At 36.6% G+C, this 18,756-nt stretch overlaps 1 protein-coding gene across 1 annotated transcript in view; it reads left to right on the forward strand.

Moving 5' to 3' along the window:
* Positions 1-16,066, forward strand: part of lhfpl3 (LHFPL tetraspan subfamily member 3) — a 51,693-nt gene extending 35,627 nt beyond the window's left edge. The window contains exons 3-5 of the mRNA XM_061715313.1: positions 10,401-10,631; positions 12,838-12,893; positions 15,218-16,066. Coding sequence (XP_061571297.1) covers positions 10,401-10,631; positions 12,838-12,860 — 254 coding nt within the window. The 3' untranslated portion in view covers positions 12,861-12,893; positions 15,218-16,066. The remainder of the gene's footprint in view (positions 1-10,400; positions 10,632-12,837; positions 12,894-15,217) is intronic.
* Positions 16,067-18,756: the final 2,690 nt, after the last annotated feature.

The following is an 18,756-nucleotide window of genomic DNA, read 5'->3' on the forward strand; positions in this document are numbered from 1 at the left end:
CAACTTTTATGCAGATTATTACTAAAACGGGAGGCAACATTGTTTCTGCACTGGGACTACATGAAGGTTCCTGTGGTGGAGTCTCAAAACAATCACAATTGGCGCACACAGTAAGATCTGACTTAGTTTTGACATCTCTTTTAAGAACTGTGTCTTCAAAAGAGTAATAATGAAGCTTGTGCCCTTAATTGGAGATTGTCCAGTCATCAGCTTTATGAAACTGTGGCTGGCATATTTTGCACTCAAAGACTTTGGAGGGCTGTATCCAGTACTCGAGTTGTAAAAAGAAATCAGGGGGGATGGTGGATTTTATCATATGGGACAGATAATTTGTGTTGATTACAAATAATATAATATATTACAAATAATAGCAGTGACCAAAACACCTGCAGAAATACTGCAGGAATGACATAGCAGCAGTTAAATGCAGCCTTCTGTAAGCTTTAAATATCCACTGGGCTTACATCAAATACATCAAAACACAACAATAAAAAACAGTTTTCTGAACTTATCAATATGACTCTGTCCTTCACAGGATAAGTAACATGGATCACTGCAAAAACTCACAATCTTAACAAGAATATTTGTCTTATTTCTAGTTAAAATGTCTCATTTTAGTAAAAAAAATCTCATTACACTTAAAACAAAACTCATCACTGGAAAAAACAACAATTTTCACCTGTTTCAAGTAGATTTTCACTTGAAATAAGTAGAAAAATCTGCCAATGGAACAAGATTTTTTTGCTTGTAATAAGAAGATAAATCTTGTCCCACTGGCAGATTTTCCTACTTATTTCAAGTGAAAATTTACTTGAAACAGGTGAAAATTGTCAAATAAGTTATGTTTAAATAGCAGTAAAACCACATTCATTGATGAAATGACATAAGGGATGGAAAGGGGGGATGGCAGTTTTACAGGGGGGATGATTTGGACTGTTTTTATTTCAGGGGGGATGCCATCCCCTCTCATCCCCTCTCATCCCCTCTCATCCCCCCTCATCTCGAGTACTGGCTGTATCTTTATCGTCCTCTTCATTTCTTCCCTTGGATCATGAATTGGTTATATTAAAACACACATTTATAGTGTCAGCATTTTGCAGAACGACGATGTCAAAAAATAGAAATTAGTTCCCTGTTAAATTTAAATGGAGGTGTGAGTAAACTTTAACCAGTGTCAGCTGTTTTTTCTCTGATTCATGATGAAGCACTAATAACTACAGTTCCTTTTTGGCCCACGCTCTGCTTGGGCCTCTCTCTGCTTAGAGATGATTAGATTGTAAAACTTATCCTCAATCAATTTTACGGCACCATCACCGGCGGAGCATCTCTCAACTACTTTCTCTTTAACTCGGGAGTAAAATTTTATTTTTCTTTTTGATAAATTGAATGAGGACGATCAAATAGCTGAGGTCATGTTGTAGCTGGTAAACTCTTGAAGTCTGTTCTTTGAAGTGTGGTTTCTCTGTTTCTGTGTCATTCTCTGATGAAGGAGTGCTGCTTTACTGCTGCTACATTTTTGAGCAGCTTCTTTCATTCCCTTCATGTCTCAAATGAAGTGCATTGGGATTCAAATCCTGTAACCCTTGTTCACGCGGTATCCCTCCAGCCTGCCTACCTTCCTCCTCGTCTTTTCAATCCACACCCAAGAATGACACAGAAATTACACACATATCTTATATCAATTTGACTTTGATTCTGTTCTGATTTTTATGGTCCTCATAATTCCCATTTCATATTCTGTCATTTTTCTCTTCCTCAGTCATCAATCTTAACCTTTCTGCCATCTCTACTAAAGTGATGCAGAGCCTGAGTAGCATCCATCATCCACTTCCCTTTTCTTTTTTCTTATCTTCGCTTGTCCTTTTTGCCTTAATATCCAGTTTTCTGCATTCTTTACAATATGACAGTGACAACAGTTGCACAATGTTGGTTGTTGTCAAAAGGTGCAGGAGTTGATAGAGGGTATGCAAATGCTTTTCTGTTTCCATCTGTATACCGGAGTGCATACAGAGCTGCTCAGTGACCCAAGTCAGTATCTAAATAACAAAATTGTCAAGGCTGTGTAGTGCGGAACAGAGTAGCTGAAAACAAGCCTCAATACTTCTCCTGGTGGAGATTTCAGCACCAAAGGAAATGACAGCTCCTTGTGGCGATTGCAGTGGTTAGTTACGATTCTTGAACGATTGAATTCAGACGCATTTGTCTATTTGACATGTGTTTGTTGTGTTTCTCACAGCGCATCCTGGATTATTTATGATGTTTTTTGGTTTGGTGTCATAGTTTCTGTATCTTTCTGCAAATAAATGACCAGTATTGATCGTGGCGACTAGAATAAAGAATAAGATTAGACTTTTTATGATCATTTGGTCATTGTATATAAACATTTCACTTACAGAAATAAGCAGTACTCGAGTTGAGGGGGGATGAGGGGGGATGGCATCCCCCCTGAAATAAAAACGGTCAAAATCCTCCCCCCTGAAAAAACTGCCGTCCCCCCTTTCCATCCCTTATGTCATTTCATTAATGAATGTGGTTTTACTGTTATTTCAACATTTACAGTCATCACCAGAAAAATAACTTATTTGACAATTTTCACCTGTTTCTAGTAAATTTTCACTTGAAATAAGTAGAAAAATCTGCCAGTGGGACAAGATTTATCTTCTCATTACAAGCAAAAAAATCTTGTTCCATTAGCAGATTTTTCTACTTATTTCAAGTGAAAATCTACTTGAAACAGGTGAAAATTGTTGTTTTTTCCAGTGATGAGTCTTGTTTTAAGTGTATTGAGATTTTTTTTACTAAAATGAGACATTTTAGCTACAAATAAGACAAATATTCTTGTTAAGATTTTGAGTTTTTGCAGTGATCATTTTACTTATCCTGTGAAGGACAGAGTCATATTGATAAGTTCAGAAAAGTGTTTTTTATTGTTGTGTTTTGATGTATTTGATGTAAGCCCAGTGGATATTTAAAGCTTACAGAAGGCTGCATTTAACTGCTGCTATGTCATTCCTGCAGTATTTCTGCAGGTGTTTTGGTCACTGCTATTATTTGTAATATATTATATTATTTGTAATCAGCACAAATTATCTGTCCCCATATGATCAAATCCACCATCCCCCCTGATTGTTTTTTACAACTCGAGTACTGGAAATAAGTAAATAAGTACTAAATTAGATTTTTATGACTAACTGACAAAGTTAACATCTCATTTAAATGCAATTTAAAAAATGTAACAACCACTCTAATGATCCAGTGCATGAGCTCATATAACAATACTTATATAACATATATGTTGCAAAAATTAACGCTGCATCTCATGTTCTGTGTCTTCGGCCTTATCGTTCAACTCACTTTCATGCATCCACAGCTCTGCAGCGCAGAAGGGATCAGGGTAAGTGGTGAAGAAAAAGAGAGGGAGGTGTTTTGTCCTCATACCTTCCTGCTTCTGCCAGTTTCTGCCCCAATTAACTTCCATTAATTTAATCTGCTATGCTCCTCCTTGAAGCGGATGCACACTGCATACAGTATGAGCATTACACATGCACATGAACTCATGAACATGCACTGGCAGACACAGCTCATGAATCTCTGTTACATTTGAAAGGGAGATGAATCTTTTTTTTTTAAAACAACAACAACAACAAAAAACACGGTAGACGGCTGCTGCTTAGCTCCTGAATTGCACCGTAATGAGTGACTAGGTAAGTCTGTGCGTGTGTTCAGTACATGGTAACTCAACTCAGTAGTCTAGATAATGACACATCATCTTCTGTCTTAATGTCACTGCCAACAGCTGGCAGCTGGGAAGAGTTGAAGGAGAAAGGATGTGTACTACGCGTAGGTGTTTATGAGAGGAAGCATTTGAAGACATTTGCAGTCATTAAGATATATAATAATATATAATATAATATAATATAATATATTTGAGAAACCTTTCAGGATCATAAATCCTCTCACACTGAAACCTGACTTCTCAAGTATCACGGAACAATCCAGCGTTGAGGAAAATCAGATGCAGTGGGAGTTCCACATGGTCAGTTCACTAAACACAGCTAACGGGGGTTTTGAATGTCATGAATATCATCATGAGCTAATTTTCATGAGACATGATTCAGTTCATCAGTAAAAGGAACACAAATTAATACTTGACAGCATTCTGGCAGGCAAAAAGCCACTATAAAAATACTGTCACTTAATCGATTAAACTACTAATTAGTCCAACACTCATTTGTCCTTTGATTCACCTGGTAACTATAGAAACTGCACTGGGGAACTTTAAAGTATTAGACAGTAGGCCTGTGTTGAAAAGATCGATTCTCCGATTTTAAATCGATTCTCATATGAATTCCTAAAAATCGATTCATATGTCTAAAGATTGATTTAAAAAAAAATATATATATATAATATATAATATATATATATATTTTTTTTTTTTTTTCATCATTACGGTACATTACAACTTTTGGTACTTTTTTGTTTATGCCCAAAAAAGGAATATTTTGTTGGACAGGAGACTAACTGGTGCCATGTTTTTGCCTTTAAATATGTTTAAAGGTATGAAAACATTAAAGTTTTCAGTTATAATTGCATAAATTGTCTATATTTCTTTGCTTTATATACTGTCTTGGGGTTAAATTTGTATAAATGTTAAAAAACAAATTCTCATAAATGGGGAAAAAATAAAAGCGATTTCTTTCGTCCTCTGTTTCCTCCCTGGATCTGTTTGGTAATTCTGACCCACGATGTTTCTGAAAGCAGTTCTATCAGCATTCTGGGAGCTGATTGGTCCTTACAGCATCATTAGCTGCAATACTTGCTGTTTAATCTCAATATAATACTAGTATTAATATGTTGCATAACTAGACAGTCATATAATTCATGCAACAGCTCAAAAAACTGTTTTATTAACACTAACCCAAATCAATATCGGATCGAATCGGATCGTGATAATCGATTCTGAATCTTAAGAATCGTAATCGAATCGATTCTTGATATTTGAATCGATCCCCCAGCCCTATTCTGGCAAGCAAAAAGCCACTATGAAAATACCGTCACTTAATCGATTAATCTACTAATTAGTCCAACGCTCATTTGTCCTTTAATTCACCTGGTAACTATAGAAACTGCACTGGGGAACTTTCAAGTATTAGACAGTATCTAAGAAAAACAAAATCCGTGCCCTGCTGTCTAGGAATCATTAAATACTTCAGTTCGGATTTCTGCTACCAAGTCCGACTCAAAGTTTCTGTCGAAACCAGAGAGAAGATGAAGATGAGATGTAGCAGCGCGCAGTAGTCCACGCTCTCTTCTCTCTGTAGTGGTGAGCTGCTCTCAGGAGTCCTGGGTGAAGTTTTGCTCATTACCACTCGTGTCCTGCAGAGTTGGAGTACTACCATCCTGAATGAAGCCTTCAGCGGAGGAGCCGGTGTGTGAACACTTTGGAGCAACCAGTGCTCTCCATCTTTCAGTTGTCCTCAATCATCTGAAGCACTGCAAACTCAGATAATGCTGCTGCTTTCTGCCATTTCTGCTAGAAATGTTACTCTCAGTTTGAGGTTGTACAATCTAAAAATAAATATTCTACAGGACTGTCTCAGAAAATTAGAATATTGTGATAAAGTCCTTTATTTTCTGTAATGCAAAAATGTCATACATTCTGGATTCATTACAAATCAACTGAAATATTGCAAGCCTTTTATTATTTTAATATTGCTGATCATGGCTTACAGCATAAGAAAACTCAAATATCCTATCTCAAAAAATTTGAATATTCTGGGAATCTTAAAGGTATTGTGACATCATTTTTAAAATGCTTTTAACACTATTAAAAGTCTTGGCCAACATCCCTCAAATGTGTCTAAAAGAGTGTAACAAGAAAAACTTCACTCTAGTACTCTTTTCCTGGCTTTTTATTACAGTGTTTTTTTGCGCCGTGAAAAATGCTTCCTTTTCCCCCTTTCCTGTCAATCATTGCTCCGCTCCTCCTCCAAACCTCCTCCTCCTCCAGCCATACGCTCACAGCGGCGTCGGAGAGTTAAGCCGGGAGCGACAGGCGAAGCATGCACGGAAAAGCAGGAGGGCGAACCACAGCAAACAATCATAAAAATAAAGGCATGCAAGCAGCAGTGTCCCCTTATCTTAAGTCCAGTCAGTGGCCGCGGGTCTTCTTAGCAGTTTTCCTCCGGTGATTAGAACAAAAGAGGCTCTAAACAGCTCCGTGTTAAGCCTCATTTATGGTTCCGCGTTAAATCGACGCAGACCCTACGCCGTAGGGTTCAGCGTACCTTGCGCGTCGCCGCGTAACCCTACGCCGTAGGCTCTGCGTCGGTGTAACGCGGAACCATAAATCAGCCTTTATGGTGCGCTGGAGAGGAGAGGAGACAGGGAGCTGGGTGGAGGGGGCGGTGATTTAGCGGATCGTTACGTAACGATCCGCCACCAAACCACATGCGCCGTTTTTGCATAGTTATGCGGAAAATCCCAGAAAGCACATAATACACTGAATGTTAAAAGTTTGTTGTTTTTTGGGTGTAATTGATGTCAAGACACCCAACAAAACACAAAAAATCAAGAAAAATGTGTTTTTCATGTCACAATACCTTTAATCTTAAGCTGTAAACCATAATCAGCAATATTAAAATAATAAAAGGCTTGCAATATTTCAGTTGATTTGTAATGATTTTTTTTTTTTTTTTTTTTTTTTAAATTGCATTACAGAAAATAAAGGACTTTATCACAATATTCCAATTTTCTGAGACAGTCCTGTATGTACATTTAAAATAAGATAGCTTGTGTCATGTATTTCATATTTCATAATGTCTTTCATTATTTATGGCAGTAATAGTGTGAAGGCAGCTTATTTTCCTTTGTGGCAAAGACGGCTGTAGGGATGTTAAGATGAGGGGAATAAACCTCTCAGGAGATGAAACGTGCATTGTGGTCAGCTTTGTTTTGACAGCATGTTTAACAGTAGCATGTTATTTTGTAGGATGCCTTCCAGTTGCATAACATCCCCATAGAAATAAAAAATATTCCACATACACTGACTTCAGTGGTATCAAATGTGCTACTTTGGGAGCCTGGAGCTCAAACCATCACAGCACACCTTGGTGTTCAGATAAAAGTCCAAAGGCAAACCCATTGTGTCTTTGATCTCCCGTATTTCTCCCAACTCAGAGCCTGTGAGAGATGCGAGACGTCCCGTTGAGACGCGCAATTCAACTTGTTCTATTAATATCACAGCTGGGAGGCTGCAGGAGCAGGCTGTTTACACGGGAGAGAAGTTTGTGGATCATGCAAACTAGTCCAACATAAGATAATACCGTTTACATGGTAGAAATTATGATCGTATCTGTGGGTTTATGTGTGTGGATTGGCTTCACAACCACCCAAGTGCAAAAAACACTCACATGTGATTAATCATTGTTGGGGGGGCAAAGGCTCGGATTAACTATGACTTTGCGCCTGGTGCAAAAAAGTTATTTTGCATTATACAAGAATGACAGTTCGGATTTAATAACGATGCACAGTGAAGTAACTTTCCTTTTTATGCTCGACCCTGATGCATATGTATTTCATTTAGGGGAGTTTTCTTTGCAGACTAATAACATTTGGGGACAGAATCTAAATAAATGAATCACTGCACACTGACTAAGCATGCTTTGTGCTAGGAATGGGTGATATTTTACCGTTCACGATATATCATCAAAAAAATTCCTCACGATAAGAATTTGTCATCTCGCAGTAAAAATGATAAATTCCTGTTGATGACGTTTTTGTGTAAAGCTGATTTATGGTTCTGCGTTAAATCAACACACAATGTACGGGAAGGAAGGAAGGAAGGAAGGAAGGAAGGAAGGAAGGAAGGAAGGAAGGAAGGAAGGAGAGAGCAGAAGGAAGGAAGGGAAAAAAGGACGGAAGGAAGGAAGGAAGGAAGGAAGGAAGGAAGGAAGGAAGGAAGGAAGGAAAGGGGAGAAGGAAGGGAGAAAAGAGGAAGAGAAGAAGGAAGGAGAGAGCAGGAGGAAGGAAGGAAGGAAGGAAGGAAGGAAGGAAGGAAGGAAGGAAGGAAGGAAGGAAGGAAGGAAGGAAGGAAGGAAGGAAGGAAGGAAGGAAGGGAAAAAAGAAGGAAGGAAGGGAAAAAAGAAGGAAGGAAGGAAGGAAGGAAGGAAGGAAGGAAGGAAGGAAGGAAGGAAGGAAGGAAGGAAGGAAGGAAGGAAGGAAGGAAATGAGCCTGAAAAAAGAAAGAAAGAAAGAAAGAAAGAAAGAAAGAAAGAAAGAAAGAAAGAAAGAAAGAAAGAAAGAAAGAAAGAAAGAAAGAAAGAAAGAAAGAAAGAAAGAAAGAAAGAAAGAAAGAAAGAAAGAAAGAAAGAAAGAAAGAAAGAAAGAAAGGAAATGAACCTGGAAGGAAGGAAGGAAGGAAGAATAAATCGTGATACATTTTTTAGTCCATACCACCCATCCCTACTTTGTGCTAATAATTCACAGTTGATTGTTCTATGATTTACAGACCATCCAGACTGTTATCAGCAATAAGATTTCAGAACAACATAACATCAAGGTACCATCTTCTGACCTTTAGAAAAATATCTGGAGAATTTTCAAATGAAAGCCGGAATGACGACTCTGTATTGATGCACACCTTCAGACGTGTTTGCAGGAAGAATGAGGTGAATTAGCTTGTTTGTTACCCTCAATGTCAGGTTTTTAGAAGAAAAACCTAGAAGAAGAAAACCACGACATTACAAAAGGGTAAAGGTTTTACCTTTAATCTTAATATCCAATAAATGCATCCGTCCTTTCCAAATATGCCGCTAATAACTAATTTTGATAAAACTGGTTCTCTAATGATACAAATTAACCAGGGCAAACATACAACAGACATTCAGAAGCAGCTTTTGGTAGCACTGCTACAAATATACACAGACATCACAGATCCATGATGACTTGATTGCCTGGATTGACTGTGAGTGAGTGTGTAATCGTGTATGATTGTGAAAGCGGCTCCCTACTGACAGCAGAAGTGTTTGTGATGACTGAGCTTCCTAACAGCTCAGTCCATCATCGTCAGCTCGGCAGCAGACAGCTAATGAAGGCAGGCCGACTCACCACATGGTGCTGTGACATGTGGTAACATCTTTCTGCCTCCTTTCCTGTCTCTCCGTCCTTTTTATGTCCTGCTGCCGCCACTTTTACTTTTTTACTTCTGAATTTACTTTTGTCTTTTTTTTTTTTTTCCCCACATTTCCATCAGTTCCTACTTTTGAGAGTATCCCATAAGCTTAACCTTTCTCCCCACTGATTGCTGCTTTTTATGTTTTTTTCACTTGTAACAGGTGGTTTTAGATGACAGTTTATTGAAAACGATGACACTGCTTAAACTGCAAATTTACTGATGATCAGTAAGTGACCCAAAAATGCTGATGTAACATCTTAATTGGTAGCTATTTTCAGTTTTGTTAATTGTTTGAGTTTTATTTTTGTATACAAGCATCCTGGATATTAATCAGTGTTTTTGTGCAAGCTAAGCAATTGGCATCAACAAAGTGCTATGTGAATAATAATCCGAGTTAGTTTTAAGATCTTTTTATCATAAAATGCAACATTTATCCAACATACTACCATAGCCTTGACACCTTTACAATTAACTAACTATACTTGTTAGTTGAAATATAAATAAGAACCCTACACATTACACTGTATAGTTTACACCAGGGGTCGGCAACCCGCGGCTCTAGAGCAGCATGCGGCTCTTTAGCGCCGCCCTAGTGGCTCCTGGAGCTTTTTCAAAAATGTTTGACCTTTTTTTTTCCTTTTTTTCTTCTTTTTTTCTTCCTTTTTTTCTTCTTTTTTTTTCTTTCTTTCCTTTTTTTCTTCCTTTTTCCTTTCCTTTTTAATCTCGACGTTTTGACTTTTTTCTCATAATTTTGACTTTTTTCGCGACATTTCGACTTTTTTCTGGACATTTCGACTTTTTTCTGGACATTTCGACTTTTTTCTCAACATTTCGACTTTTTCACGAAATTTTGACTATTTCCTCAACATTTCGACTTTTTTCTCGACATTTTGACTTTTTTCTCGAAATCTTGACTTTTTTCTCGCCATTTTCGACTTTTTTCTCGACATTTCGACTTTTTTCTCGACATTTCAACTTTGTTCTCAAGATTGTACTTCAACATTAATCTTGACATTTCAAATTTTTTCTCAACATTTCGGCTTTTTCTCGAAGTGCATAATGAAAAAAAAAACTTTCCCCAGTTATAACTAATATAGAAACATGCAGCATGTGTTGTCTTCATTCTAAGGCTGATACAATACTTTTTCTATTTCTATTCCAAGATTAATCCTAAGAAGGTTTGTTATTCAGACCACTCACCCACCTGTCTCCTCTCTTGATCCAGGTACGTGTCTGATCCTGGGCTGTATGATCTACCCTGACGGCTGGGACAGCGACGAGGTGAAGCGGATGTGCGGCGAACAGACGGACAAGTACACGCTGGGCGCATGTTCTGTGCGCTGGGCCTACATCCTGGCTATCATGGGCATCATGGACGCCCTCATTCTCTCCTTCCTGGCATTCGTTCTGGGCAACCGTCAAGACAATCTGATGTCCGAGGAGCTGCTGGGAGACAGTAAGGAGACAAACATTGGACCATTTCCGTTCCGATTTGAGCTTGACCTCTATTAAATACACAAAAAAGACAAGCCAAAAAGGAAAAACTTTGTTCAGTTGGACCAAGTTTATTTTTCATGCAAAAAGGAAGTATGAAGAAAAGCATTTTGTGTACTTAACTACAGGGGCGTCAATTGGGTATGGCAAGGTATGGCAGCCGCCACAGCTTGGCTTCAAGGGTTAAATGTAAATGTTTGTTTTTTAAATACATTTATGGAATTACTCTGTGTCTATTTGTATTGATTATTCTATTACTTAATACATATAGAATAACTACAAATGCAAATCAGAACAACATGATCGATTTCACTAGTTATTTTACACTGCAAAAACTCAAAATCTTAACAAGAATATTTGTCTTATTTCTAGTTAAAATGTCTCATTTTTAGTCAAAAAAATCTCATTACATTTAAGACAAGACTCAAAAACAACATTTTCACCTGTTTCAAGTAGATTTTCACTTAAAATAAGTAGAAAAATCTGCCAGTGGAACAAGATTTTTTTGCTTGTAATGAGAAGATAAATCTTGTTCCACTGGCAGATTTTTCTACTTATTTCAAGTGAAAATGTACTTGAAAATGGTCAAATAAGTTATTTTTCTGGTGATGACTCTTGTTTTAACTGTAATAAGATTTTTTGACTAAAAATGAGACATTTTAACTAGAAATAAGACAAATATAATAAGATTTTGAGTTTTTGCAGTGAGCGAGACTGCATTTGAAAAAGTTCCAATTTTCTTAACCACACAGATAAGCTACATAGCAGATTTCTGTGATGAGTATTTGCTGGACGTTTTGATTGATACTCTAGTTAAGTTCTGTGACTCGTAACCTTGCCATACCTTAGCTTCCACTGAATTGACGCCACTGCTTAACTAGCTCACAGAACTCTGTGTTGATACTGTAGAACCAGATTAGTAATCAGAGCTGAAATGTCAGATAATTGACTTTCATTGTCAATTATTGTTTAGATATTTGCATGTCACAAAAGCAGGGACATTAATTACTCTGTCTACTACCAGAGCCAGTGTCTAAAAGCCTTATTTCTGTCTGAGCAGGTGCTAAACTACCACAATTACATGGAACGTTAGGGCAGGGCACCGCCTTGGGCGCTCAATGTCAATCTGAGAGCGTGTAGGATATTAGCAGAAACCCCCCACAAAATAGCTGCTTTCTCCTCAGCCACTGAATAAACACTTCATTTAAAGTATCACAAGACAAAAAAGGTTGGAAACTACTTGGCTGAGCTCAAATTTACACTTAAAACGCAGCTCCTAAAAGAGAATAACATTAAACTTGTGCATTACTCTGGTCCAACACCGTTTCAAAGTAGTGGAGACAGATTTATGCGCATCTCTTATTTCCGTGCTAAATTCTACAAGTACAACTTCTTAATTTGCCCAAACTAGATCGATGTTGAACAACACCTCCTTGATGGCTTTCGTTAGCGTCTGTTACCAGTGTTATTTCTGTGTCTTTGATTGTCGAGCTGACAACTGCGCCGGAGAATGATTTAAATGCAGAGTGAGAGGGGGAAAGAGAATGCAGATGATTGAGGACAAAGACAAAGAGCAGCTGGAAAATAAAAACGAGAGAGAGCGACAGAGAAAGATGGGTGTCAGAAGGAAAGCGCATGAATAGCAAGGGTTAATTGAAGCCTGGGGATGCTGGACAGAGTCATGAATTACTAATGGCTGTTTACACAGCTTGCTGCCAGCCTGTCTAAATGAATCACAGCCTCCCTATCAGCCAGGACACAGTTGCCTGTTAGCTCGTATGAATAAAGTGACTAAAGGGGAAAAGCTATTATCAACCGAGAGAACGAAAAGGGAGGACAAGGCAGAAGGAAAGAGTGAGGGATAATGAGCCAAGGAGGAGAATGAGAGAGGAAGAGAAGCAAATATGCATGATATATGAGACCCAAAGTAAAGATGTTGAATTAAACAGCAAAGAAAGTTTAAATTGATTTTTTTTCCCCCCTCATCTTGTCACTCAAGAGTGAAACTAGTGACATATGTTTAAATTAGAACCTGAACATGAGAGAGGGGTTTGAGTTCAGGCATCTGCAGGAAAGAAATACCATGCAATACTGCCACCTGCTGCTCATCATCATGTATACTCTCGCCTTCCTAACCTCATTTCTTTCCTTTTTCCTTTCTCCCACAGAGAGCAGAAATAATGCGATATAACCTCTGGAAATAGTAAAGCAGCAACTTTCTTGGGTGGGTATGTTATAAAAGTGGAGTGAGCATTACAACGCAATTTAATGGTAAACTTTTCTGTAAGATCTGAGCAATTTTTATGTATTTTCACACATAACATCAAAAATTCATGACAAAATAAGACCAAAAAAAAAGGTTGGGGCATTTAAAAAAAAAAAGAAAAAAGAAAAAGGGGATTTCAAGCATAAATAAAGGTTTTCATAGTCTTCCACGGAAGACTATGGAAGAAATTAGATGCTAAAGAGCTAACTGGATGGAAAGAAAAAGCCTTAGCCATCAACATACAGGACTGTCTCAGAAAATTTGAATATTGTGATTTTCTGTAATGCAATTAAAAAAACAAATGTAATACATTCTGGATTCATTACAAATCAACTGAAATATTGCAAGCCTTTTATTATTTTAATATTGCTGATCATGGCTTACAGTTTAAGAAAACTCAACTATCCTATCTCAGAAAATTTTAATATTCTGGGAATCATAATCTTAAACTGTAAACCATAATCCGCAATATTAAAATAATAAAAGGCTTGCAATATTTCAGTTGATTTGTAATGAATCCAGAATGTATGACATTTTTGTTTTTTTTTTTAATTGCATTAAAGAAAATAAAGAACTTTATCACAATATTCTAATTTTCTGAGACAGTCCTGTACATGTCCTGTCAGTAATCAGAAACTATTCCGGTATAATAATCTGGCCATCAAAGGAAATAGAAGGCACTAATGCTAAGATAAGAAAGCTCATCACAATGCGTTGAGGGTTTCACTCGAAGTCCACCACCTTGAGAATGGAAACAAAGCAGACGGAAGAATGAAAGAAATCACCCAGGGAAAAAAAACAATAAAAGATAAATAAATACCTTTACATCAGGAAGACTACTGCTCCGTTGTTCTGAAAGACAGCACTGAGGCACTGAGAACAGGCTTGGAGGAAAAGAGCAGTGGAGGCCACACTCTGTGACACCAGACAAGACACCGGGTGTAAACCGTGCAAGGATGTACTCAAGATACTCCAGCACATAACAGCAGAGTACCGGGAAGTTAAGCATACATGGATGGATGGCCCAAAGTGGAGATGGGAAATACCTCACGGGTGTGAGAGAATAAAAGAGCAAAGATCCTGTGGGATTTCCAAACGCGACTGAATAAATTGATGATTACAAGCCAACCAGATAGGATGGTGGTCAAAAAAAAGAAGTGAAAAAGAAAGGAGTGAGACATTTGACAATATCAAGTGACAACAACAGTGTAGATCTTGCGAAGGTATAGATCTCGAGGCCTATCCTGACCTGTCTCAAGATCCTGATCTATCAATCAGAATCCTGATCTCTCTGGATCTCCAGCTCATTCTAATTTGTGGGCTGGAGCTCTCACTCTTTCTCTACATTGATATGTCTACATCTGTAGATTTTATCTAGTCTACAATCGTGACTTCCTTCTTTCTATATGTTGATTATTTTATTTTATACCGCATGCGGCTCTTTAGAGCCGCCCTAGTGGCTCCCTGGAGCGATTTCAAAAATGTTTGACCTTTTCTTTTGTCTTTTTTTCTTTTCTTTTTTTTCATTTTTGTCTTTTTTTTCTTTTTTCTTCATTTTTTAACTTTTCTTCTTTTTTCCTTTTTCTCTTTTTTCTTCCATTTCCTTTCCTTTTTAATCTCGACATTTCGACTTTTTCTCGTAATTTGGAATTTTTTCTCAACATTTCGACTTCTCGACATTTCGACTTTTTTCTCGAGATTGTACTTCAACATTAATCTCGACATTTCGACTTTTTTCTCGACATTTCGAATTTTTTCTCGACATTTCGACTTTCTCGAGGTGCATAATGAAAAAAAAAAAAACTTCCCCCAGTTATAACTAATATAGAAACATGCAGCATGTGTTGCCTTCATTCTAAGGCTTATACAAGACTTTTCATTTTTTGCGGCTCCAGACATATTTGTTTTTTGTGTTTTTGGTCCAATATGGCTCTTTCAACATTTTGGGTTGCCGACCCCTGCTCTAGAGAGATCTGGATCGTGAACTAGGTCTCAATTTAAGTTGAGATTGGATTTGTCTATTTGTCTACATTTCTGGACCTTCAACAAAATCTCTCCAGATCTAGATCTATCTCACACTAGCACAAGATCTAGATTGTATTCTGTCTTTCTCTCTAGATCTTTATAAAAGATCTCTATATCGCTAAATCAGGACTAAAGCAGCCAAAAGAAAGACCTTAGAAACAAAAGTAAATAAGTTTTGCACAGCTTGATCTGGTAAACCGTAACAAATTACTAACTGAAGCTTAATTTTTCATTGCTATTTTTCTTAATGTGTGTAGGTCTTACAGCCTAAATGTGATGTTACTTCATCTCTTGGCCCGGTCGCTGGCTGGGATGCACAGCTGATGTGTTGGGAATCATCAGATCGAAGAAGATGAGGAGATGGTCCAGAAGAGGTCACGCGACTGCGTTGGAAACCAGGATGCCTCTTGTGCTTTTCAAAAATTCCCTCTGTAAAATTGTGTATATAGTCACAGAAAGTGCTCATGTTTGCAGGATCAGTTTTCTGAAAAGGCTTTGTCAAATGTTCGACTGTGTTGTTATCCAAACTGTTCTGAAATGTGAGGACTCTGCACACCTTCCTTTAAAAGAAAAAAGAAAAAGACAGACTTTTGCATTAACTTGTGTAGATTGATCACAAAAAAAACTGGTGGCAACTCAAATGTAATTACAGCAGAACAAATTAACCGGACTTTGATGGACACAAACAAGAACTTAACAGACTTGAGGTCAAAGCTGTCGGATCTTCTTGGTTATCAAGTCAACGGCTGAAGAGTGATGCCTGCAAAGATTTGAGGATTAAAGAAACTCAACGTTTGGACAACCAAACTGAACAGTATTGTGTCGTTATGATTAAATCTTTGATGTAATAGAATCAAATGGTAGTAATTTGATCTTTGTTTTGTGATGGATGTGCAATCGTAAAAATAAAAGTGCACTAAAGACACATCATTTGTATGTATTTGAATAGCTTCATGTGGATTATGTTTCTGTCTTCACTCTAAAACATATACTCTGAAATGTCAAGATATTGGTCCATTATTAGTGTGCCATAAAGGTAAATATTCACCTGACAGCATGGACCACTGAAAAGATGCAAGAAGTTTGACTCTTTTTGTTGTATACTGTCATTTTTTTTTCTTATTTCGACATTAAGAAGTTATCACTACAAATAAGAACCTATTCGTAAACATGTTTACAGTGAAAAAAAAAGTGTCATTTTAAAAAACTAAGCTTATTTGTATTTCTTGAGGAAGAGAAAGAAAGATAGCTTGAGTTAGTAAAATGCCTCTAGTTTGCCAAGACCTAAACAATTAAGACACAGCAGAACAAACAAAATATACATTTTAGTTATATACGTCTCAAAATGTTAAGCATATCTTGTTTGTGTCACTAATTAAGAGTTAAAAGCTAAAAATTACTACATTACATGAGAGAGAAACTACAGGATCTCTGGTTGTCTTTTAAGACATATCTGTTGCCAGGCAACTGCATTCGCACTACGGTTGTAGAGAAGAGGATGCTCGAGCACTTTGTAAGGACAGCTCAAGTATCGATTGTCCTGGTCGGGTTTTCTACGAGCTGTAAAGACTCCGGTAGGTTATTCATTTATACATATCTTTTATCTTGAACTGGGCTCTTTTTGCTAAACTTAGATCAAGGTAAATGGCGTTTAACGCGATTGTTTGAACAGGTGTTACATCAAATTATGTGACCCATCAGATTTAGTGACGAATTTCAGCTGTCATTGTTTTCCAGTCTTTGTCTCATATATATATATATATATATACATATATATATATATATATATATATATATATATATACATATATATATATATATATATATATATATATATATATATATATATATAAATAAACAAACACACACACCTTAGATTTTCCAGGTATCACTCGAGTCTTGCGCCTTTTTCAGAACAATACACACAACAATAATACAAACCAAATGTGCAAGCATACACGTTTAGTGTATTGTAAATTTAGTCTATATAGCATTAAAATGATTATAACTTTATCTTTTAGCTATAAAATATATTAATAATGATCTTTTCCTAAACCACTATTTGTAAATTGAGATTTAAATGTTGGATAAAATAAGATGTGGAAGGTTGTAGAATCTGACGGGTCACAGAGTAAACCAGAACCTGTGACACTACACAGGTGTGCTTAATTAGGCGCCAGGTGAGTGTAGTTAACATTTAGAAATGTAAAGTCTTTAGCTGAGCATAGTGAAAGTACCCAGCTGTGGAATAAAACCACCTAATGCAATGCTACAGCCAGTTAAACATCCAATAAATATCAGTTTTTAGGCAAAACTAACATTTAAATATATATATATGTATATATATATAATATATGTCTTATGTGATAATTACAAACAAAATACTATAGCTAACATTTTTTTGGGAATAAAACTGGCAATTTAATTTTTTTTGATACAATAGAAGTATACCAATGCAACAAAAATGTGAATAAAAAAAAAAAAATTAAGGTTACAGAAAAGTTGATGAAAAACCAATTTTTTTTTTTGTATTTTGAAAGAAATATTTATTATTTATGAAAGACTCTTGCAAAACTTACAAAATGAGTTACTAGTTGGAATAAAACTAAATAAATAAAACTTAACCACCAAAACCTTTACAGATAATGTTCAACTTTTAATTTTATAGCATCTGTTTCTAATAAAATTGGTGGTAATGTCTTTAATTGAACTAACTTTTATTGTATGAATAAGTGACCACTTATGTAATATTGAAATGTTGGTATATGTTTTAATTTTCCTCCCAGGACATTATTCAAGCACTTGAGAAAGGTCTTTGTTGAATGCATGCAGCCTGCACTACACCACGATGCTTCACTTCTACATGCATTTCTTTATCTCCTAATTCTGCATCATATCAAGAAGTAAAATAGTGTTCAGTAAAGGCACAGTTGCAAAAGTGTGTGTTTTCTCCCTCAGTTCAATAATGTTCAAAGTACCTCATGTTCCCCACAAATGTGATGGTATCTCAGTATCTCATTGCCACAGATTTGTTGTTTAATGAAAGCTTATGAATTAAGCAATTTTATGCAAGATCACTGCAAGATAAAGTATTGCATAATTCATGACCATGTTGGTGAGTAGAAAACTGATGGTTTTATAAATTTAGTTCCAATTATAAAAAAAACCAAAAAAAAAACACGTAATTATTTACTGGAGCTTGAAGAAATTATACCAATCTTCTGGTAACTTTGTGAAGAAACCTAATTACGAAATGTCAACATTTTCAAGCATTAATTCAAGACCTTTTTGAACAAATTTTGATAATTTTAAGTGCCCACAGAAACTTTATCCTTGTGAATGTGCTGCTTTTAATGTGAAGACCTCGTCAAATCAGCTACATACAAATGTTACTCCAAATGGATTCAAAAAAATTACATCTTTCCACTTCCTTCCCCATTACCAAGTCACATTTGTGATCTGGAATATTAGGAGAATATTCTTGTTTTATGACCTTTTGGTTTTTGAAAACATTTCGTATATGACCTATACAGAGCTACACATAAGTCTGCTTACAGCAAGTCCAAAAACACAACTCACCACAGGAGAGCCAGCTCCTCAGGGCAACGCTGAGCTATCCACCTGCATCTCTAGGATAAGAAACACTCCAGGATATTAATGTACACATTCTGGACTGAGAAGAGGAGTGGTTTGAGAGAGTAACAGACATTTTTGGTGTTAAACGAGGGAAAGCTGACAGAGGAGGTGGTTTTTGATTTCATCCATCCACCTGTGTATCCTTGAATCTCCTTCCTAG

This window comes from Cololabis saira, chromosome 23 (assembly GCF_033807715.1).
Source record: "Cololabis saira isolate AMF1-May2022 chromosome 23, fColSai1.1, whole genome shotgun sequence".
In the NCBI taxonomy this organism is placed as follows: Eukaryota; Metazoa; Chordata; class Actinopteri; order Beloniformes; family Belonidae; genus Cololabis; species Cololabis saira.